This window comes from Hesperophylax consimilis, chromosome 1 (assembly GCF_061612785.1).
Source record: "Hesperophylax consimilis isolate HC1 chromosome 1, BYU_Hcon_1.0, whole genome shotgun sequence".
Lineage (NCBI taxonomy): Eukaryota > Metazoa > Arthropoda > Insecta > Trichoptera > Limnephilidae > Hesperophylax > Hesperophylax consimilis.
The window spans coordinates 33335271-33356251 of NC_142836.1; the positions used below are offsets into that span (position 1 = coordinate 33335271).

A 20981-nucleotide genomic window follows, 5' to 3' on the forward strand; every position below is an offset into this window, starting at 1 on the left:
GTATCTGCTGGACTGAACAATCTTAGTCCCGCTGGATCCAGGTATTTGCGGGATCCAGCAGAGTGGACTTAGATATCTAATCAATCGTTTAATAAAGACCTCGATCTACCAACCTTGTTTTTATACTTTTAAATGTATACCTATAATAAAACAAGTTCTTTGGGACATTTTAAATGATTAATTAATAGGTATACCTTTAGTTAGACATAGGTAAAGTTTAAGTCATAAATTGGCAATGAATAAGATAAGACATAAATTTACATAACATACTCGCCTCGGAACAGACTTTGTCTAGTGAGGTGGGTAAAAGAAATATATGTACACAAATGAAAATAAAATAAACGCAGGGATTGCCGGCACTGAAACTGTAATTGAACTGAAACTTAAATTTAAATAATAACGTTCACACGATAAACAATATTCTTGTACAATGAGCATCATATGTTTAATTAAACATTATTGTGGAAATAGCTTCGTAAAAAAGTTTAAATATTTATTTATTTATTCATTTTTGGGAAATCAACAGTTTACATTTTTACAGATTGTACATAAGTAAAATAGCCAAAATAAAACCAGTTACGGATTTCCTCCTTGTGACTTTACGTAAGACAGCATTAGAAGAAATAATTAAATTTATGAGAAATGTGAAGTTATAATTATATAAAATAAAAGAATTGTATAAAATAATAGAACAAAATAATACAACAAAAATAAAGGGGAAAAAAAAAACTAAAATTTATATAAAATAAAAGATTATCGATACATTGGTAACCATAATAATACAAACAATATTGTGCATATAAATCATATCATAACCATAACCATAAGAAGACAATGTTGTGCATATAAATCATACCATAACAGGATTATAAATATATAAATACTAGAAACATAAACATCAGAAACATCAATTCAAGAAACATCAGTGAAATACTCTTTTAAGGTCATTTTATATTTAGTAAATTCGCAATTGAAGATGTCGATATTGAATAATATGTTATTGTAATTATTACATATTCTGTTCAGGCAAGAATTTGTCTACAGTTCGTTTTGCTTTGATCGATTTTAAACAGGATAGAAGACCGTGTTAAACGTGCAGGCACATTAAATTTAATATTATTTAGCAACTCTGGGCATTGAATATTATTATTAATTAATTTATATAGGAATCGAGCATCTGCATGATGATATTAATTTTGTCATCTGATAAACGGCTTCTGATATTGGACACAAGGTAGCCAGCGGCTGAAAAAGCTCCTTCAGCTTCCACGCTGGTTGGCACAATAGTCATTAGCGCATTGTAAGTGAATTGAAGGTAATTCTCTGTAATCCCGCCAGTCCAGCGGGATCCCGCAAAATTTTCGACCGAGATTAGTCCCCCAAAATGTCTGTGGGATCTCGGTATTTCGGGATCCCGGTATACCGGGATTGCATTCCCTAATCCCTAGCAAACCCTAATGGCAACAAAGAAAAAAGGATGTATATTTTATTTTGACTTAAAGTTAAAAAAATAAAACGTTTGTTTCATACATTTCTTACTAAAATTTTGTTTATTTTTGTCTACCGGTCTCGAAACGTCCGTGTCATAAACTTTTCTTTTTTTGTTTAAATTTAATTTAATGTTGTTATTATTTTAAATTTACATATATGTATTTTTTAAATGATATTACTGTAAAGCTGCACATCTTGATACAGGAATGCCCTAGTGAGATGTGCAGAGTATGCTTTTTATGTAAAAACTGTTTTTTTTGAATTAAATAAATAAATAAATAAAAAAAAAAAAAAATAAAAAATTGCGACGGTGCACCAAAATATTGTGAGTAGGTACTAAGTATATCCAAATAAGATCCAACCTAAATTATTCTGTCATTTTTTCATTTGAAACATAGAAGTTTAATAAGAAATCTTATAAAATAAATGTAATACATTTATTAGTACATCGTTCCAAAGGGTGTACTTTCAAAATTGTCATGATAGGAGACCACCATTGGGAATCGAAATGAAGCTTGACGTGGCTTTAGAATTTTTGTAGATCTGAACAGTCAGGTACTTTATTCTCAACCTTCCTTTCCCCTTCTCTTTCGATCACGCAATATACCAGGGGGCGTATTAGTTCCACATTAGACAAATTAAAATAAATAAAAAACAAGATTTGTTCTTAAAAAAACTTATTAAATACTTTCCTGTATGTAGGTAGCTAATACTGAAATGCCAGCTTCAAAGTAAAACAATCGACCAACTGTGATAAGTGTTCGGCGATAATGATGTGGTGGATTTTCCGTCAAATAATTGGTTTCTCGTCAGTGATGGGAGGTCAGCGGTGTCAAGAGTGCTGTAATGTGTTTCCGACACTCGCAGTTTCGGGATAAATCTCATTCCGCGTCGAATTGGCTCATTTCTCAGGCCCACTGCGGTTCATCCACACTTGAATGACTTATATACATTGACAGAGAAACAAAAAGCTGTCCGGTGGCTTTGAGATTGCCGACGCAGCTTAACGGATAGGGTGAGATTCACTTAAGTCGTGAAACAGAACAATAATTTAGCTAGGACAATAAATTGATCGGTTCATCGGCTCATCAAAATCGTGTTTTGTTATGTTTTTTAAAATGTATCGTAGAAACGTTTTAGATTCATCAAATCAATACTGCGTGAATAAATACATCTATGCCTTAAGTTTTGCAGAGATATTATTTGTTATTTAACCCTTCTTTAAAGTTTGATTTGTTCTGCTTTTGGGAAAAAATCATATGGTCTCACGGAAATCGTCGTGACTTCCTTACTATAGTGGTGAGAAATTTGATCTAAACGGTGTTTGAAAGAAATAACTCAATGTTTTATATTCAAATCTAGAAGTAAACCATAAAAAGAATAAAATATGCACCTTTTTGAAACCAAAGATAACGACCGCAATTTGAAAAAAAACTTCAGACTTTTATGAATTATTTTTGTATGAAACGACAAAAAAGTGAGATGACCTTAACGTTTTTAATACATTTGTCTAATAAAATAAGTATCTTTTAATTATTTTCGTTGTCATTAATTTTAGTTTAAATAAACGTAAAATGAGCCACATAAAATATATTTTTTTGTTTGCATTAAAATATTAATATTTCAAAAAATATATGTTCATTCCTAATGATAAAATATGATAGCGTATTTTGCAATACAACTCTGGATTAATAAAAGTAATTTAATATGTCAGACGTTATCCAATAAAACATTCCCAATATGAGATACGTGGAAAAATGGAGGTCATACGCAAATATTACATATATTAGGTATATTAATATGTTCATTATTAAAACTAAGTTATATTTGATAGTGCTTAATTAGGTACTCTCGATTTGAAAAAAACAGTCCTAACCTAGTGATGGCGGAATAAAAAGGTACTATCAAGCATCTTGACAGGATTGACCGGACCCGGAACACACAAACAAATTTATAGATAGACGAAATGCAAAGTTGTCGAGTTGAAACAGGACTTCACTACGCTCAGTCAACAACGTTTGATTATACCCATATATCAAGTAAGCTAAGAACATACATCTGTAAAAAGATTCACTCGTTAAATTACACACTCACACAAAAACAGTGTTACGACAATAATCCATCTTATATTCTGCACACGTCTCTAAGCGTTCTCGAGAGCTGTGACCAATAAGCTCCGACGCTGAGTAGAATTGCCACAGCTTTCCTAATCGGTAGCCAGTAAAAAGTTCAGCAAGTAGAAAGTCACATACCTAGTTATAATATCGGTGATAACTGCGAGAATTTCAAACGAACCATAATCCACACATGCGAGAAGAAAAAACTGAACCAATCCGAGCGGATAACGAAGTCTAACTATTGTACACGTACCGTCAAGCCTTACACTGCGCTGTGCGGAGAATCATTACACAACCACCGTGATTGGAAGATATGCTAGGAACGTTAACAAAGTCATCTCAATCGTGAGAAAATAAGATCCTTGGTTAAATACAGGATTCAAAAAAACTTCAGGCATCATAAAAAGATTCCGCACAAGAGGTGGCATCTCCAATTTAAACGAAATATAAGGTTAAAGAAACTTGGGAGGAGGAGAAAAAGGTTGGGAAGGATGTGTGGCTACCCTCGTTAAATTGGTTATAAAAATATTTAATATCTGAAGAGAACTTTTGAGAACTGAAGAAAGCAACAACATATCATTTTATCCATTTTTTATTTGTCTTTTCATTTTCCTTTCCGTCAAACCATGCATAAGAGAAGTAATTTGTACTATATGCATTTGCAATACATTCTGCAAAGCCTCCAATCAAATCTAACATCCTTATTTCGGTTGTTTTCATTTCTAATGTCCGTTGTCTGTGATAAACGTTAGTTATTACTTCGTGAAATCTTTTTCAATGAACTCAAATTTGCTTTGAATGTCGTTTCAAAATTGAATTTTATGGTTTGAAGAATTCAGGCTAGCGAAAATACCTACAATAATATAATATTTTAACAAAAATTATTTTAATTGCCATTTTCAAAATTGGAACTGATTTTTCGAGAATTTGTCAGACTATTCCGTGATTTTTCATGGATCTGCGCTAGTTATAAACATTATAAAATCGTGAAAATCACAACCAGTACCGGTTACAACCGGTAAACATAGCAATAATATTTCACTTCATGGGTGCATGAAAAAATATTTCAACGTAGCCACACCACCATTGACAACATTCCAGTAAGAGTTACGACCTGTTCACGCTTTTTCTTATAATAATAAATATGCTCTGGTATGTTTCGTTAACATGTTGACAAAATTATTTAGCCAGTCAATGAACAGAGTATTTTACTCAAATATCAGAAAAAAATACTCAACCTATTTTTTCACAAAATTTGCTTGTTTATAAGATAATTTCCAATACGTAACTTTGATAAATTGGTTCTCTCAAAAATATTAAATAATAATATATTCTCTCCTTGTTTTATAGTAATTTTACTCTTGAAAAGGGGATAATGCTAATTTGAATACTAAATAAAAAGGAAGTGAGAGTACCGAACTAAACCTTAGACGTTAGATTCCGGTACTACAAGGATAAGGAAATGTCTTAGCCTTAAAATTTACAACTTTTTCCGCTGTCATCTGAGAGAACTAGAATTAAGAAAAAGTCATACATTTTAAGGCTAAGGACAATTCATTATCCTTAAGTAGTACTGGAATTTGCCCTAGTTAACGAAAAGCGCCTGTTGATTCTCATATTATTAAAATATTACCACTCTGTACTGGGAAAGACATAATATTATTTTGTTATCTGTGGATTACCTGAAAGTATCTACTACTCTGGGACGTGCCGCAAATATACTATTTATTATTTTCTTTTGATTATCTGAAAGTATCTATTGCTCTGGGACGTGCCGCAAACATACTAAATATTATTTTCTGTGGATTATCTGAAAGTATCTACTACTCTGGGACATGCCGCAAATATACTATATATTGTTTTGTTTGGATTACCTGAAAATATTTACTACTCTGGGACGTGCCCCAAACATACTAAATATTATTTTCGATGAGTTTATATTATTAAAATATTACCACTCTGTACTGGGAAAGACATAATATTATTTTGTTATCTCTGGATTACCTGAAAGTATCTACTACTCTGGGACGTGCCGCAAATATACTATTTATTATTTTCTTTTGATTATCTGAAAGTATCTACTGCTCTGGGACGTGCCGCAAACATACTTAATATTATTTTCTTTTGATTATCTGAAAGTATCTACTGCTCTGGGACGTGCCGCAAATATACCATATATTGTTTTGTTTGGATTACCTGAAATTATTTACTACTCTGGGACGTGCCGCAAACATACTAAATATTATTTTCTGTGGATTATCTGAAAGTATATACTACTCTGGGACATGCCGCAAATATACTTTATATTGTTTTGTTTGGATTACCTGAAAGTATTTAATACTCTGGGACGTGCCGCAAACATACTAAATATAATTTTCGATGAGTTTATTGTGAAATAACAGTAATTGATAAAATAAAATTTAATGGTGATGGTTAAATTTTTCGAAAATTACTTCATCGGAATCAATTTGCAAGAAGGGCATATTTTTGGAATGGCAGTTCTTCGATATACACGTGTCCACATTTTTCGAGGTCTCAATTCTTAGAAAAGCAATTCTTCAAATTCTTGAATTTTCTTATGCAAAGGCTGTCTAAAAAAGTTACTATTTAGTCGGGAGTAAGTAAACATACACAAAACAGGGTTTTGGTGTGTTAGTTTGGGTTATTTAAAATTCGACTAAATTAGATTTTCGAAAAGTTGCATGGTCGAAAAAAACTTTGTCGAAGATTCAGTAGTTTCGAAGATTTTTTTTTACGAAGAATCGATTTTGAAGAATCGATTTCGAAGAAAACGTTAGATACAAAATTTAATAGCCATGGATCGTAACCACGCAACCTCGGAGTCTCTTCTGTAGTGCAGACTGCAAGATTTCCCTTATTATAGCCAACCTCTGATAAAGAAAACACCATAAAAAGAAGAAAAATAACTATTATTATTGGCATGTCTGTAGAAATAAATAAATAACTCGTAATTTTTATTCTAGCCCCATAGATCCCCACGTTACCGACTACTGTCTCGTGGTCAGCTCTCGGCGAAACTACACGTCCCTCTGCGGGGCCCGCGGGGACCGCTACGGGACCGGAGCGGAGCCCGGGGCTGCGGCGGGGACGGGGGTAGCTACCGAGGGCGAAACCACGGAGGGGAGAGCAACAGGAGAAAGGGCCCCCAAGAACAGGCAGCAGAGGCCACCGCGCTCGAAGGTGGCGCACGGGGGAAACGTCAGCAAAATGGGTTTAACATTCATTATATTTTATCTGTATTATATTTTTGTTCTTCATCATGATAATAATAATTTCCTTATTGTAATAAATTAACAACCATAACTAAAAATACGTGCCATATATGGTGTTCGGTGGTTTATAAATTAGAAACATAAAAATAACCATAGAAAAGAATATAAAAATTAGGTAATTGTAAATAACAGAAATGCAAAGTTATAAGTTTCTCATAACCCGCCTCACTAGGCTAGTCTGTGTTGGGGCAGTACTTTTATAAGTTGAGGATTCTCATAACCCGCTTCACTAGGCCAGTCTGTGTTGGGGCAGTACTTTTATAAGTGTAGAATTCTCATAACCCGCCTCACTAGGCTAGTCTGTGTTGGGGCAATGCTTTTATAAGTTGAAATTTCTCATAACCCGCCTCACTAGGCTAGTCTGTGTTGGGGCAGTACTTTTATAAGTTGAGGATTCTCATAACCCGCCTCACTAGGCTAGTCTGGGTTGGGGCAGTACTTTTATAAGTTGAGGATTCTCATAACCCGCTTCACTAGGCCAGTCTGTGTTGGGGCAGTACTTTTATAAGTGTAGAATTCTCATAACCCGCCTCACTAGGCTAGTCTGTGTTGGGGCAATGCTTTTATAAGTTGAAATTTCTCATAACCCGCCTCACTAGGCTAGTCTGTGTTGGGGCAGTACTTTTATAAGTTAAGGATTCTCATAACCCGCCTCACTAGGCTAGTCTGTGTTGGGGCAGTACTTTTATAAGTTGAGGATTCTCATAACCCGCTTCACTAGGCCAGTCTGTGTTGGGGCAGTACTTTTATAAGTGTAGAATTCTCATAACCCGCCTCACTAGGCTAGTCTGTGTTGGGGCAGTACTTTTATAAGTTGAGGATTCTCATAACCCGCTTCACTAGGCCAGTCTGTGTTGGGGCAGTACTTTTATAAGTGTAGAATTCTCATAACCCGCCTCACTAGGCTAGTCTGTGTTGGGGCAGTACTTTTATAAGTTGAGGATTCTCATAACCCGCCTCACTAGGCTAGTCTGTGTTGGGGCAGTACTTTTATAAGTTGAGGATTCTCATAACCCGCTTCACTAGGCTAGTCTGTGTTGGGGCAGTACTTTTATAAGTTGAGGATTCTCATAACCCGCCTCACTAGGCTAGTCTGTGTTGGGGCAGTACTTTTATAAGTTGAGGATTCTCATAACCCGCCTCACTAGGCTAGTCTGTGTTGGGGCAGTACTTTTATAAGTTGAGGATTCTCATAACCCGCTTCACTAGGCCAGTCTGTGTTGGGGCAGTACTTTTATAAGTGTAGAATTCTCATAACCCGCCTCACTAGGCTAGTCTGTGTTGGGGCAATGCTTTTATAAGTTGAAATTTCTCATAACCCGCCTCACTAGGCTAGTCTGTGTTGGGGCAGTACTTTTATAAGTTGAGGATTCTCATAACCCGCCTCACTAGGCTAGTCTGTGTTGGGGCAGTACTTTTATATGTTGAGGATTCTCATAGCCCGCCTCACTAGGCTAGTCGGTGTTGGGGCAGTACTTTTATAAGTTGAGGATTCTCATAACCCGCTTCACTAGGCTAGTCTGTGTTGGGGCAATGCTTTTATAAGTTGAGGTTTCTCATAACCCGCCTCACTAGGCTAGTCTGTGTTGGGGCAGTACTTTTATAAGTGTAGAATTCTCATAACCCGCCTCACTAGGCTAGTCTGTGTTGGGGCAGTGCTTTTATATGTTGAGGATTCTCATAGCCCGCCTCACTAGGCTAGTCGGTGTTGAGGTAGTAATTTTACAAATTATTTCATAAAACCTACGTATAAAATATTTTCACTGGATAAATCAATAAATTCGAATTGGGGTTAATATACCGGTGAAAGCCCTATCATTACCTCCATTATTTTAATTATATTTGAAATTTTTTGTCAATCGATTTTTTTTATGATATATGGAAGCGGCGCGCCTGGCACTAGTAAAAACTTAAAAGGCGCCGTATTAGGAGCTAGATTATTATCAGCGCCTTGGCGCCTTAGCAATTCGGCCTAAAGTGGACTGCTCCATTTGCGCTTGCGCAAGACCGACCTGTACACACGGGGAAAACTTACTGATAATTTATTAAAAATGTAGTCTAATTATTCGTATTCCTGTATAAAACGGGACTGAAGGCCTTTATCGGATGAATCGACAGATTTCTTAAAAACTATCAGTAAAACACGAATGGGTTATGAGGATGTCGGACAACGTGTTTACAAAAATTCAAATATTTTCGCAATTTGTCATTATATTTATCAACCCGTTTTCCGATATATTCTGAATGTACTCATATTTTATTAGGAAATAACCTACCATCACGTTTTTCACAGGATTTTGATAAATCAGCAAACTTGAATTTTGGAGATAGTGATCATAATGTAGGCCACGATAACTTTTTATGCATATTTATCTTTCTTCTTGGACCCTTTCCTGTGACTTTTCGATTCGACTATCTTCTAGCAGCCTTTCCTTTCTTTTTTAATCTTACCTAACTAACCTGTTTCAATTATCATCATTTTTCAATTCTCTTCCTTTCCGATAGATATACTTAAGTTTTTTAAATATTACAGGTGATGTGACTGAACCGGGAAGCAATGGGGACATATTGATATCCTGCGTGGGAACCCGGACACACCACACCGTGGACAACCTGGAACATGGCAAGGTTAGTTTTTTCTCTCCTATTTGCCACAGTACCTGCCATTGAAACGTGCCTACATACGTGTGTGTGACGGGAATAATGCTCCTGCATTATTTGCTTGTCCGACTTTAAAAAAAATGCTAAATTCTAAAAAAGGTAATGTAGACACTTCCGTCACCTTTGTCCTACCTTCTATTACTACTATACATGTAGGTGGTAAAATTTGGATGACAGTTTTGAAACGTAAGAAAGAAATAATAATAAAAAAATACATCATAAAATACGTGCAAGAAATAAATATAAAAAAAAACAAGAACAGAAATTAAAAAATTCAGCGATTTGACTGGTTTACAAAAATACAACTTCTATTTAAGAATAAACACCGATTTAATAGTACTACATAAAATACTTCATTACAAAATTGACTGTCCTGAGTTACTCCAATTAATCAGCATCCACATACCCAAAAGATCTTGCCGAAATTTACTACCCTTTTATTTTTACAACACCAGGACACTGTCTTATCAAAATTCCCCAATTCCAAGACTTCACAGTCTCGGAAATAAATACTCTGATCTGGGAGATATATATGATTTCATCTTAAAAATAATCAATATAAATATTGTTTATTTCAATTCTTTTATATATCCAGACACAAATAGACATCTATAATTTCCGCAATATATATATTTTTATTTTGAATATCTATTTATGTGAGACTTCTTATCATTTTTACTAATGTATCTTATTTTATTATATGCTTTTGTTGTAACATTTAATACTTTTTCTTTTTTCGTTGTATTATGTTTCCTTTATCGTTTTAATTTTGTAGAATTTATATTATTTTAATAGTGATACTCTACTTTTAAACTTTGTAGTGTGTAAAAGCCCATTAGGGCGTGTAATAATAAATAAATAAATAGTGTTGGAATAAATCTTTTACATGAGCCACAAAATTCGCAAAGTTAATATTAAATATATCACCTAAGTATTGGTTTCCCATAGTGTTAATCCGTTGTATTAGGGAGTTCGAAATATAATTGCGCTTATGGGTGCTGCAGTGGAATAGTGTATTTGTCGTGTTGTTATTGTAGGTATTCGTAAGTTTATGAGTTGCAGAAGTTCGCAACAGTCGAATTTAGAGTTTAGAATTTTGAATAAAAAAAGTTAAGTCTATATTTTTACGCCTGTCCAATGTGTGTATTTTTAGAGTATTTAATAAGAAATGATATTGTAAGTCTTCTAGTGGGATATTTAATTTAAAGTTTATAAAACTTTGTAATCGCTCAATTATATTAATGTCAATTTTGTAAGAAGGGGACCTAACTGCTGAGTTGTATTCGATAATGCTAAACATTTTTGTCATATATGTTATTTTTAATATGTTTACAAAAGTGTGCAACGAAAAGGTAACATATCTGTGTAACTTGTCATTTAACAAAACTAGATTCTGTGGTATACGAGTATTATTGTATTTGACAAATTCGTTAATTGATATTTCCTACTAGACACAACGGCCACTAAAATGTTGAAAATCAACTGTGAAGTGATTTTAGTAAACTTATTAAATGCGGTTAGCCATAATATATGAGAATTTTGGTTCGTATTCCCGTTACTTCAGTGCAACTTCTAAAAACAGAAAAAAAAACTCTTTCGTTTATCACAAAAAACCTGGTAATTGTTCCTAGAGATCGTCGTATCCACAATAAGGAACTTCAGTGAAAAATATTATTGCTTAAAATATGTATATTTATATAGCTCAACAAACTCTGATTCTGAATATACAAGTTTTATTATAGTATATTAGAATACATAGAATTAATATGTCGTCATTTAAAAACGATTAAAACCGACATTAACGCCCTTTGATTGGTCGGCGGGTTTTCGAAGATCTTACACCGCTACCTCACGAGTCGGCCGGACGCATGCTTTAGAATGCAAACAATTTTTCACAGAGTTGCGCTGCGTAAACTAGCACAAGTGTTACCGCTGTGGTACACAAATTATTCAAAAATAATTGATGTTTTGGAAAGCTTGATAAATGTTTAAATCGTGATTTGTTGATTTCATACCAACACGAGTGGAATTGACTTTAATGTTAACCGACAAAATCTAGTACTTCTGACGTCACACGTACCCCGTCAGATTTGGATTGTTTTTGCGAGCTTTGAAAAATTCATTATTTGATGGCTTTTCAGACTATGAATCGCAATTTGTAAAAAAAATGTTTGCTGGTATTTAAGTTAGAAGGTGAACTTTTATAAAAAAATTGACTGTAATTCCTTGTTTAAATTGTAAAAACTTCACTAGTGTCTTCACTAGTATGCAAGGATTCTATAGCAAAAATGCAAGTGAGAAAGATATTAAAGAAACAAACAGAAACTGAGGTGAAGTATCCGTATCTTGATTCCCTATTGTATCTTATTGCAGGTATCTTGACGGCGTATCTTGATTCCCTATTGTATCTTATTGCAGGTATACTACTTTAACCTCTTCGCAGTGAACAAGCAGACCAATTTGACGTTTCCATACGGATCCACTATGCTGCGATACGACCAGAGGGTCAAACAATCGAAGTTGAAGGATGGAAAACCAGAGAGGGTCAACTTGAAAAAACTTGACGGAAAAGCCGTTTTTCGATATAAGGTAAATTTATCCATGTTTTATATATCTTTATAAAACTGGACGACTCTTTTCGACATCGAGATGTTCACGTGAAATTCGTAATTTCGAAACACTATTTTCAATTTTATTTTTTGTGTATTTCTATTAATTAACAAATAACTTTGATAAAATATCCGTTTTATAGTAAAAATAACTAATTTTTTTAAATTGCTGCACTTCTACAATTCTATTGTAGCATTATTAACATTAAACATACCTATACCTTATCAAGAAGAGACATGAATCGCGGAAAGAATAGTTTATTCGTTATTTTCACAACATTCCTTTCTCTCAAATATTTTTCTTTTTCCTCTTCCATCACTTTTCCTTGCGTTATTTTCTTCCCATATTTTCCATTTTTAATTTCTCCCCTTTTCTTTCTCACTTTTCCCTTCATCATTATACATTTTTCTTCTTCGTCTCTTTTTTACATTATTTCCCTTCCATTCCCTCATCTTCATAATCTTCGTCCATACCAAGCATTTTGGCAAATCTCTGATTTCTCCAGTCCATTATTGTTAATGGTCACTGATAATCTTTAAAATTTTATCTTTTTTAAATTTAATTTTCTGATACTCATCTAATCAATCAAATAATCGTCATAACATACGTGCAGCGGCGCGGCGTAGCTACATAGGGGCTACGCGGGGCAGTGCCCCGGGGCCCTCAAGCTCAGGGGGCCCTCGAATCCTTACCAGAAATCTCGATCGAACTGAACTGTTGGAAATTTCTCCCATTTTCAAAATAAATATGACAGGTTGCAACTTGCAACCCCACTTTAATCATGACAACTCAGTTGAGAGAAATTCAAAAGTTATGCGTAGGGAATTCCCCTTAATTCTTTCTGTAGGTTGGCAGTGTTGTCAATTTGACAGGATAGGGATATGCAGGGGCATTTCTCTCAGCTTTGGCTTTGAAACTCATTTGAAACCGCCACGCCCACCTCAAAATTCTTATAGAAAACGAATAATATGGCTTAAAGCTCAGATCTCATTGGTTAGAGCAGAAGGATTGGTTTGATCTCTTGCTCTCTACCATAATGACTCGTGTAACAGAAAGAGATGACGGAATTTTGCCGTTTGACAGTTTTCAAATCATTCCAACAAAATGAGAGCGGTTTATTTATACACGCGGGTTGTCATTTCGCGTCGAAAATATTGCGTGTTAAAGTTGTTCGTGATAAAAATACAATATAAGCCAGTATAGTGTTAGCGAGTTACAAACATATATTCAACCTACCCACGTAAGTTCAAGTTTAAAGTGAATTGACAGTTTTCAGGTTATTACGTAACATACTTGGCATATGTCTTCCTCCACAACGTATAAATGTTATTTATTATATCGACCAACTTATTCATGTTATTGATTAGTGTTATCCTGTATTGTCTTATTGTTTTGGTGAAATTAAAGTTTTGAAACATATGTAACAATGAGTTCAAAATAGGCAGAAAAATGTCGGAATTCATCGTCGTACTGTCGGACAATCATGTTTTGGAATTTTTCTTGCAATTTTGGGTTTCTTCTTCTCAGATTAACAAGTTTCATCTTAATGAAATAAACTGTAAAAGTTCATTTTCTTAGTCAGATGAACCTTGCCCTCGGAAAACATAGTTTTTTGGGGCTAGTGAATGAATAGAGTAGGCTGAGAGCAATTATGTTGTCTATGGTCGCATATTTTTTAAATGGCCTTGAGTTTCCTCTACCTTGTCTACTGCTCTGCTCCGCACGGTAGGTACTGCTTGTATATCTGTGATTAAGTACTGTATAATTCCGTTACATACAAAAAGCCCGAAGATATCGATCTAGAGAGTGGTATGTTTATGGTGATATGTGCGTCATTCCCCAAAGACACTTGTAGCGTATTAAAATATGGATAAAAAGAAAAAACCCAGTGATGCATTTAAACGCAAACAACCCAAGAAAGAGAAGATAGTAAACAAAAATTGCCAAAAATTGACAAGTTTTTTAGTCAGCCTTCTGCAAGTACATCTGGCCAAAATATTTCTATTGATAGTGACTCAATTGAGAAGCCTACTGAAGAAGATTCGACAATTGTTGCAGTTGGAGATACCTCCGCCGCCGATCATGTGAACGTGGATGATGTTTGCATGACACACATAAGAGCGGGGGGTTTGGAGGAACCACAGACCTCTACATTTTTCGAAAATGTGTACGACAAATCTTCTTATGACTTGAAACTTCACGAACAAAATATTAAGTGATAACGAAAAACGTCAAATTCTTGATATGGGGCCTTTACAGCCTTCAGGACTTTTTCCAACAGACATCAACCAGAACAATAGGTGTTTTTCAAAATCGTACTACTTTTCGTGTTCTAAATATGGGCCAGTTAATCGTTTTTCGTTGTGTTATTCTAAAATACTAGACGCTGCCTATTGTCAACCCTGCTGGTTATTTGCTTCACAAAGGAATAATGTTTGGTGTACGGGAATTCGAGATTGGAAGCATTTATCAGAAAGAATCAAACAACACAGTTGTTCGAGTGACCATTCGGAAGCATGTGCTGTGTATGAATTTTGGAAAAAAAACGATACTAATACTATCGACAAGGAACTTGAAAATTTTGATGAATTAGCTGCTGATCACCGATTTCCAAACCGAGAAAAACATTTAAAATTGAGATTTTCAATAAGGTAATAGACACAGTAATATCTCATTTAGATACACGCTTTATTGGTATGAGTGCAGTCTGTCATATATTCGATTTTCTAACACCAACATTTTTATTACATGTTGATGAAGCAGCTTTATCACAAAAGTGTGACGAATTCCAAAGAAAATATTCAGATATAATAGGCCCTAGTTTTTCACTTCAATTTATTAATATTTACCATCTAGTTTTACCTCAACTAACTCAAGCATGCACACTTACTTCGCGTTGCTGCCAGTGTTCAAATCCCGAAACGTCCGTAGGAAAACCAAATTAACCCTGTATAAAACAATTATTAGAACGGTCTTGGCCTATGGATGTGAGGCGGGAACACTGACAGCAAAGTCTGCGGAACGGCTGGACACCTTCGAAAGAAAGGTACTTCGAAGAATCTTAGGAGCGGTGCGAGAGGGAGAGGCATGGAGAATCCGCCACAATAAGGAGCTATATGACATCTACCAAGCTCCCAGACTCTCTACTCATTTACGGCTCCAAAGACTAAGATGGGCCGGACATGTGCACCGAATGCCAAGCACACGTGTACCAAAGAAAGTTCTAACAGGACACCCGGGAGGCAAACGAAAGGCGGGCAGACCTAGGCTGAGATGGGAGGACGATGTCAGGAAAGATGCCAGAGGACTACTCCATGTTGCAGATTGGAAGACGACGGCCGAGGACAGAGGGCGGTGGAGGCTCATGTTAAAGGAGGCCAAGGCTCGAAATGGGCTGTAGCGCCATTGAAGAAGAAGAAGAACTCAAGCATGGACTCTTTACCAATTATGTAAGGAAATAATGAGCAAATATGGAGTGCTAGAATGCGACCTAACGGAAGTATTTACAGCAATGTTATTATTTTTTACAATTCCTGTCACTTCTGCAGCAGCTGAAAGGTCATTTAGCAAATTAAAAACAATAAAAAATAATTTAAGAAATAAGATGGGCCAAACTCGACTCCGACATTTATCGCTAATAGCAATTGAAAACAAAACCGCATAAAGCCTGGATTTAAACAAAGTCATTGATACTTTTGCGAAAACTAAAGCTAGGAAAAAATTGTAAATATAATTGTTATTTAGTCAGTTGGTAGGCCCGACCTTTATATAATAAACCCTTGAATCTTCTCTATTTCGTTTTATTAGCCAAACCTACACCAAGTATTAATTTTAATTTATGTTGTTACTGTTTAATATTTTTATTACCTGCCCTGCAGTCTGCAGTGCACAAAAAAGAGCTTAAGTAGCTTAGCATTTTTAAAGTGTTTGTATATTTCATATTTTTATTTGATAAAATCTAATCTAATCAGTTTACACAGCAGTGGGGCCCCATTTTTTAATTTGCCCCAGGGCCCTTGGTTACCTAGCTACGCCACTGCATACGTGACGTATCGCTCTAATATCTTCTATGTTTTTCGTTTTCGTACAAGACGTGTGTGAACAAAGATATTAGAAGAACGAGATGTGCCATGAGCAGTTCATACTGTGTGGAATTGTTTTGCCCAGTGTCGCCGGTTTTGTTCACCAATACTACTGCACACCTTCGCTTACGCTAAGGTATCCGCACTAATATATAGAACAGATTTTTGTGCGTACACGTCCCGATAGTATTCAAAGTACCCTAATTAGGTAGTACTCCGACTACGGTCTGGCGGCCAACATAGCATATCTCGTTCTTCTAATATCTTTGTGTGTGAAGGAAGAGGACTACTACAGCTGATTTGACTGAATAATGTATTTTCAGGCTGGAAAGCAAGCCTCCGACACGCTGGTGGTGTCAGTGATGCCGTGCGGGGGTGCCGTGGACGTGGAAGTGGCTGCCGCCGGGGGCAGGCCTATGCTGAGGCGCCGCCGCGTGCAGTCCTACGGCCGCCTACAGGTGCCCAGCGTGCAGAGCGGACAGCGCTACGTCATCACCGTGCTCGCCGCCAACCGGGAGGAGCTGCGCAGGACGGACGCTGTGCAGGTCGCTTGACGCGCGGTCAATCCGTATTTAGGCCTATAGTGGTAGATAGTCCGTGGAAAGCCGACGATAGTCGGCACGATTCTATTCCATATCTCCCCTTGTTTCTATTATCTTTGGATGGAACTTTAGATAATAAGAAAAGATTATATTAAGATTAAAATAATAACAATACTTCCTTTCATTTATTTTCAAGAACTATTTTGAAATAACACCACCCTTCCATAACGGTCGGTTTCTCAGTATACTCGGGAATTGGGTTGTCAGGATTCCTACCCAATAGCAACTTGACTATAAACGTAAATGAAATACCGGCCCTAAAACTGATAAATATTCCCTAAGCTATATAAACTATTGCAGGTTTTGGCAACGACCAAGAAAAAACTCCCACTGCCCGAGCTGCCGAGCCAAACGGAAGTTCGGGAGTTCGAGTCTCTGAGGAACTGTGATTCTGTCACCGTGGGCTGGTTGCCTTCTCCGGATTCAACTGCCATCAGGTAATTTCAATTTATAATCAACCCAATGTTTTATATTAGGGGATTAGGTGATTACAATGTCTAAAGAATTTCATAATTGTAATTTCAAATTGATCACACAACAGCATGACATTTAAATTCGTCAAATATAAACGCACAATGAGAACTCCACTATGCAAGTGTCCACCATGTTTACGATTAACTTGTCAACCATGGCTCCATGAAAAAGGCCCGCGAGGATGCACGATTGGTAGATGTTCTTCGATTACAGAATCCTCCAAGGATCAAGTCTCCAGTAAATAATCATGATGGCGTTATTGACGATTGACGAGTGTGTGATTCGTCATCCGTCAATCTAGAGGGGGCCCGTAACTTCAGACTGCCGTATAAGTCTTTAGTTTAGACCTTATTTAAAAAAAAGTGGGTAATTGATTTTTTTTCGTGTTAATGATAATTACTTGTCCTTCAGTTTTTTTTCTTCCAATCATACAACTGATACGCCGTGTGAATATTTTATTTACATGCAATATAATGGAGTTTACAAGGAAACATAATGGTTCTGAAATGTGTTTTTTCGCATAATTATAACAAACAGAACTCACGAAGCACTCTTTTCAGGGTGAAATGCCTAAAACCAAAAAAAAAAAAAAAACAAACAGAACCGGTTATTTTGGAACCGGTTCCATTTGAAAATGCTAAAATTATATTGACGTGACGGTTCCAGTGACAGCTCCGGTTCCATGAATATCGATCAAGTCTGTTTAATAAATAAGATTAATGTAGGTATAAATTTGTTCCAGGTACTGTGTGGTGGCTCGCGAGTCCCGCAGGCGAGAAGCCGAGACCCGCGCCCCCGACCAGTGCGCACTAGAAACTCGCTTGCGCAAAAGCGCCGACTATCACCTCATGCATTGCAGAGACTGGGTTGCTCCAAACGACCGGTACCTGCCTACGAATATTACACTTTACTCTTATTATTCCGTGAATGGGTCATTGTTTTCTTGTGACACTTTTCCCAAAATGACGGAGACTGAGTGTCAATGTCTTCACTCTCATATCGCACAGTTGTGCTTGGATTATTATTTGTTGCGTAGTTAAAATTAGCGTACGGGTCTGAAGTTGATGATCCGACGCGAGGGGCTGGGTTGGTCGGGAGCAAAGATATTAGAAGAACGAGATGTGCTATGAGCAGTTCGTACTGAGTGGAATTGTTTTGCCGAGTGTCGCCGGTTTTGTTCACCAATACTACTGCACACCTTCGCTTACGCTAAGGTATCCGCACTAATACATAGAACAGATTTCTGTGCGTACACGTCCCGATAGTATTCAAAGTACCCTAATTAGGTAGTACTCCGGCTACGGTCCGGCGGCCAACATAGCATATCTCGTTCTTCTAATATCTTTAGTCGGGAGCAACTAATATACTCTCACGCTTGACTATGAAAAGTTCGCCAAGAGTATACGTTATGATTTTCATTAGCCCTATCCAACTGCCCACACACCGCGCTCCTAGCGATCGAGGCAGTTCCCAACCAAAAAAAATTACATTCAAAAGTACAAAGGAAATCATTTATGTCCGTTAAATTAATTAATGTTCAAATTGCTTGATAGATACCTTGATGCTGTTAATTGATTTTCAATTGAATGACGGAGCCATCTGTGTAAAATTTTAACAAAATGATCTTCAGCAAAGACGCAAACCATTCTAAATTCCACCATGTTTTCAGGACGCAAGTAATGATGCAACGCATATCCAGTTTGAAGCCCGGAAGGAGGTACATTGTTCAAGTTACGGTGAAGAAAAGCGGCGGAAAAACTCTCTCATACGATCTACTAACCGTTCACACTAAAACAATTTGTAAATAAATTTTATAATCATTAGAAAAAGCCAATATTATGTTGTAGTTTTATTAAAACCTACAAGGGGTAAATCCAAACGGTAAATTTGTATTAATTTATTTTATAAGATATTTTATTATTATTTTAGTATTATGATGAAAAATTCATGTTTTATATTTCAGGGTTGATTCAACCAATAATTTCATATTTGGGAGGTTGATTCAACCAGTAATTTCATATTTGAGAAGTTGATTCAGCCAGTAATTTCATATTTGGGAGTTGATTCAACCAGTAATTTCATATTTGAGAAGTTGATTCAGCCAGTAATTTCATATTTGGGAGGCTGATTAAATCAATAATTTCATGTTAGGGAAGTTGATTCAATCAGTAATTTCATATTTAGGAGGTTGATTCAACCAGTAATTTCATATTTGGAAGGTTGATTCAACCAGTAATTTCATATCTGAGAGATTGATTCAACCAGTAAGTTAATATTTGGGAGGTTGATTCAAACGAGTCGGGTTTTATTAATTGGTCAATATTTAAATAGCTTATACAAACATAGTACTTAATTATTATCTAACTATTGAAAAATATTCATGTTTTGCATTTGTAAATATATTATTACAAATTTCAATATAATTTGTATAAGACAATATTACCAATTCTTATTTTAAAAAAAAACAGTTGAGACAGCTTATTTAGGTTTAATTATTTAGGTTTAAGAATAAATTGTTATATTAATGTAGTTACAATGGTTGAATTTTTGATCTTTGATGGGTGATTAAATTGTTATATGAATGTAGTTACAATGGTTGAATGTTGGATCTTTGATCGGTAATTAAATTGTTATATGAATGTAGTTACAATGGTTGAAGTTTTGATCTTTGATCGGTGATTAAATTGTTATATGAATGTAGTTACAATGGTTGAATGTTTGATCTTTGATCGGTGATCAAATTGTTAAATTTTGTCTTAGAATACATTTTTCTAATGAATATCTTAGTTATAATAAAGAACCAAGGAAAATAGGTTTTAGTTTCGTCTTTGGATATTATGAAAAGTAGTAAATTAACAGATAATTTAATATTTACCAAACTAATTGTTGATTATCGGTTATTTTATCATACATTATCTGCATTTCGCGTTAGACATCTACATAGAAAAATTAAGCTTACCTGAAATATGTGTGTTAAAGGAAATTATCATTCTCGTTTTAATAATCTATTTTCATGACATTTATTAGAACTTCAGCCTATTGTATAATATAACACAGTGTAAATGTGTATAAGCAAAGAGATATATTTTTCAGTTTGTGATTTTTAATTGAAATAAATTGATGGCATTATTATTAATTAAAAAAATTATTTCATTTTACATAGATTATTAACCCCTTAGAACTAATTACCAGGATTATATCCTTATAAGTATCTTACTATCAGTTCATCGAGAAGAAAGCATTTTCAATAGCATTCAAATTACTTTACAAAGTTGACGGCAAATGTAACTGGCATTATTTATCATAAACTTTCAAAAATACAATCTTAAGGGTTTATTGAACAAACACCAGAATGTTGGAAGATCAGGGCCTGTCTGAAGTTGCCGCGATAGCTCAGTGGATACTGCAGTCACCAGGTTAATGGAAGATACTGGCGCGAAAATAACATATACCTTTTTCTCGTTTTACAGTTGTCGCATTCGTATGTTTTAAAGAACTATCACTTAGCGAATTTATAAATATTTGTGTATACCCATGAAAAATAAGAAATATTTATAAAAATAAAAATAAATTTCCGGAGCCGAATACCTTCATAAATGGACGAAACAATAGCGGCAACCCGCGAGTTTTATTTTATTGTAGATAATATTT

At 35.3% G+C, this 20981-nt stretch overlaps 1 protein-coding gene across 1 annotated transcript in view; it reads left to right on the forward strand.

Moving 5' to 3' along the window:
• nord (neuron derived neurotrophic factor nord) overlaps positions 1 to 20074 on the forward strand; it is a 61760-nt gene extending 41686 nt beyond the window's left edge. The window contains exons 6-12 of the mRNA XM_089632812.1: positions 6593 to 6840; positions 9435 to 9529; positions 11981 to 12151; positions 16578 to 16799; positions 17157 to 17293; positions 18073 to 18213; positions 19000 to 20074. Coding sequence (XP_089488938.1) covers positions 6593 to 6840; positions 9435 to 9529; positions 11981 to 12151; positions 16578 to 16799; positions 17157 to 17293; positions 18073 to 18213; positions 19000 to 19138 — 1153 coding nt within the window. The 3' untranslated portion in view covers positions 19139 to 20074. The remainder of the gene's footprint in view (positions 1 to 6592; positions 6841 to 9434; positions 9530 to 11980; positions 12152 to 16577; positions 16800 to 17156; positions 17294 to 18072; positions 18214 to 18999) is intronic.
• The last annotated feature ends 907 nt before the right edge of the window (positions 20075 to 20981 follow it).